Source organism: Pygoscelis adeliae, unplaced genomic scaffold (assembly GCF_000699105.1).
Source record: "Pygoscelis adeliae isolate BGI_AS28 unplaced genomic scaffold, ASM69910v1 Scaffold197, whole genome shotgun sequence".
Taxonomy (NCBI): Eukaryota; Metazoa; Chordata; class Aves; order Sphenisciformes; family Spheniscidae; genus Pygoscelis; species Pygoscelis adeliae.
The window spans coordinates 1,338,011-1,340,373 of NW_008825105.1; the positions used below are offsets into that span (position 1 = coordinate 1,338,011).

The following is a 2,363-nucleotide window of genomic DNA, read 5'->3' on the forward strand; positions in this document are numbered from 1 at the left end:
TTGACCTGCTGGAGGGAAGAGGGGGAGAGAAGCAGAGAGACCAGATAACCGCCGTGGGACACTGCAGGCAGGTGCCATCCCCTTGCCTGGGGTGGGGGGGAACACAAGCCCGGCACACGAGGGTGCTGCAATCACCCAGCACGGGAAGGGGGACACGGGGAGGTGTCCCCCGCCTTTACCTGGATCTGTTGCTGCAGCAGGTTGATTTTGTGCTGCTGCTGGATGAGCTGCTGCTGCTGCTTGGCGATCTGGCAGAGGTGAGACAGCGGGGCTCAGCGGCATCAACGGCAGCGCCGAGCTGGCCCCGGCGGGGCTATGGCTCGGCATGAGCTGCCCAGCACCAGCAAAACGGAGACGAGGGGTCTGCAGAGGGTCCCGAGGGCCGTGGGGGGGGCAGGCAGAGGGCGGCTGAGCTGCCCCTGAGCCACCTCTTCGGGCACGGGGAAAGAAATGGGCTGGGAGGGATGGTGTCACCCCCACGCTGGGGTGTGCCAGGACTGTGACCCCTGCCCTTAGCACCGTATGGGCCACCAGAGAGGGAAAAATAGGTGTCCAAAGAGCAAAGAGAGCACAGTCAGGAAGGACCCAGTGTGGTTTAATTATTTTAAGGAGTGCAATTCCCATTTCCTTTGACTCTCCTCCTTCTGGCACCAGGGAGCAAGACAGGGAGTCTTTGGGACGGGGACAGAAAACGGGAGGGTTTCTGGGCAGACAGAGAAGTCCTGCTGCCCCCAATGCCAATGCCACCTCGCTACCACTCCTAGGGGGACCCTGTCCTGGTCCTGCACCTGCGGCCAGCAGGTCCCAAAGGGATCCCCAAGGGGAGGGATGGTCCCTGGCAAACACTTCCCCCAAGCAGGCTGCCCACGGGGACCCGAACCCACCTGCTCTTGCTGCTGCCGCGCCAGCTCCATCTGCTGCTGCTGCTTCTCGAAGAGCATCGCGGCCATGTTCTTCTGCTCCGAGTGGGCCGTCAGGAGCTGGTCCCGCAGCGTGGACAGCTGGTTGATCATGACAAGTAACTGGAGCTCCTTCTCCGCCAGGCTCTCCTGGGTTCCTGGAAGAAACCAAGCAGCTGTGGGTCAGGGGCTTGGGGAGGGTGAACAGCCTCACCACCACCGTTGGGTGCTGGTGGGCGATGCGTGGCCAGGGGATGGCTAACACGCGGGGCGGGGGGGCGTAAAAACCCCCGTGTGCTGAACCACCCCCTCTGTGCAGTCAGAGGCAAGCTTTCATCAGGGATGCTCACCCCCCCCCAAAAATAAAATTAATGTTTTGGTTAAAAAAGTACAAATCCCTATTAAATACACACACTTGCAGGCACATCTCCCTTCCTGCTAAGGTGGGAAATTCGGTGTTTCCAGCCCAGGCTGCCCGGGCACAGGAGGGAGGACGGCAGAGGTGGGTAGCCGGGGGGAGACCTCACCTTTCACTTCCTTGGACTCGGCGGTGTTTCGGCCCAGCAGCCGCTCCTTCCAGTCGCTGGACAGTAACTTCTCAATGGTTGGCATCACTGCCCACACCGGCAGGCACCGGGGGTCCGCAGGACAATGGGAGGGAGAGGACAGCCAGGTGAGCACAGCCCTAGGCTGTGCGCCACGGCACGGGGGGGCTCTTCCCATCCCGCAGCTTTGCAAACACAAAGAGGAGCCCGAAGGGAGTGGGGTGGGTCCCAGAGGCCACTCAGAAACCTTTCTTACCCTCCTTCAAGTTCCTGTTGAAGTCCAGCTTCTCCTGGCCGCCGACGGCCGGCTCGAAGGCAGAGCGCCTGGGCTCCAGCGCATCGCCGGCGGGCGAGCGGGACTCCTGCGACACACACAGCATTACTCAGCACCCACTGCCGCGGAGGGGGACGTCCCCAGGTCTCCAGGCAGGAGATGCTGGGCCAGTGGGATGCTCGGAGCTGGCTCTGCCCAGCTGACCGCTGGACCACACACTGCCAGGCACATTCCCCCTAGCCCAGCTTGAGAGCATCTCTGCTCTTCATGCCGCAAAGACTTGTTTGCTGGAGGTTTCTACTATTTATTTAGACTTCCCGACTCCTCTGAGCCCCGTCCCCCGCCCCAGGAGGCAGTGCAGCAAGCAGGAGGGCTGAGGCTGCTGGTCAGGGGGAGAGAAAACCCAAGAGCAATTAAAAAGGGAGGCTGAAGGGATGGAGCACATCTGGAGGTGCCCGCGGGGGGGCTCCACGCCAAAGGCAAAGCACTCAAATCCCAGGGCTGACCCGAGAGCATCAACAACGGCCAGAAAGACTTGGGGGACACTCAGGTTTCAGCTTCGTTTCCTTGGGATGAGGAACAACCAGCCGTGGAAACAACCACCCCCCCTCTGCTGGGGGATGAGGCCAGGTCCAGAGCGGGGAT

The 2,363-nt window shown here is 61.7% G+C and overlaps 1 protein-coding gene across 1 annotated transcript in view; it reads right to left on the minus strand.

Moving 5' to 3' along the window:
* Nucleotides 1–2,363, minus strand: part of SOX13 (SRY (sex determining region Y)-box 13) — a 6,383-nt gene that overhangs the window by 3,740 nt on the left and 280 nt on the right. Inside the window, exons 2-5 of the mRNA XM_009327447.1 lie at nt 1,701–1,806; nt 1,427–1,513; nt 885–1,057; nt 180–248 (exon numbers count right to left, since the gene is read on the minus strand). Coding sequence (XP_009325722.1) covers nt 180–248; nt 885–1,057; nt 1,427–1,513; nt 1,701–1,806 — 435 coding nt within the window. The remainder of the gene's footprint in view (nt 1–179; nt 249–884; nt 1,058–1,426; nt 1,514–1,700; nt 1,807–2,363) is intronic.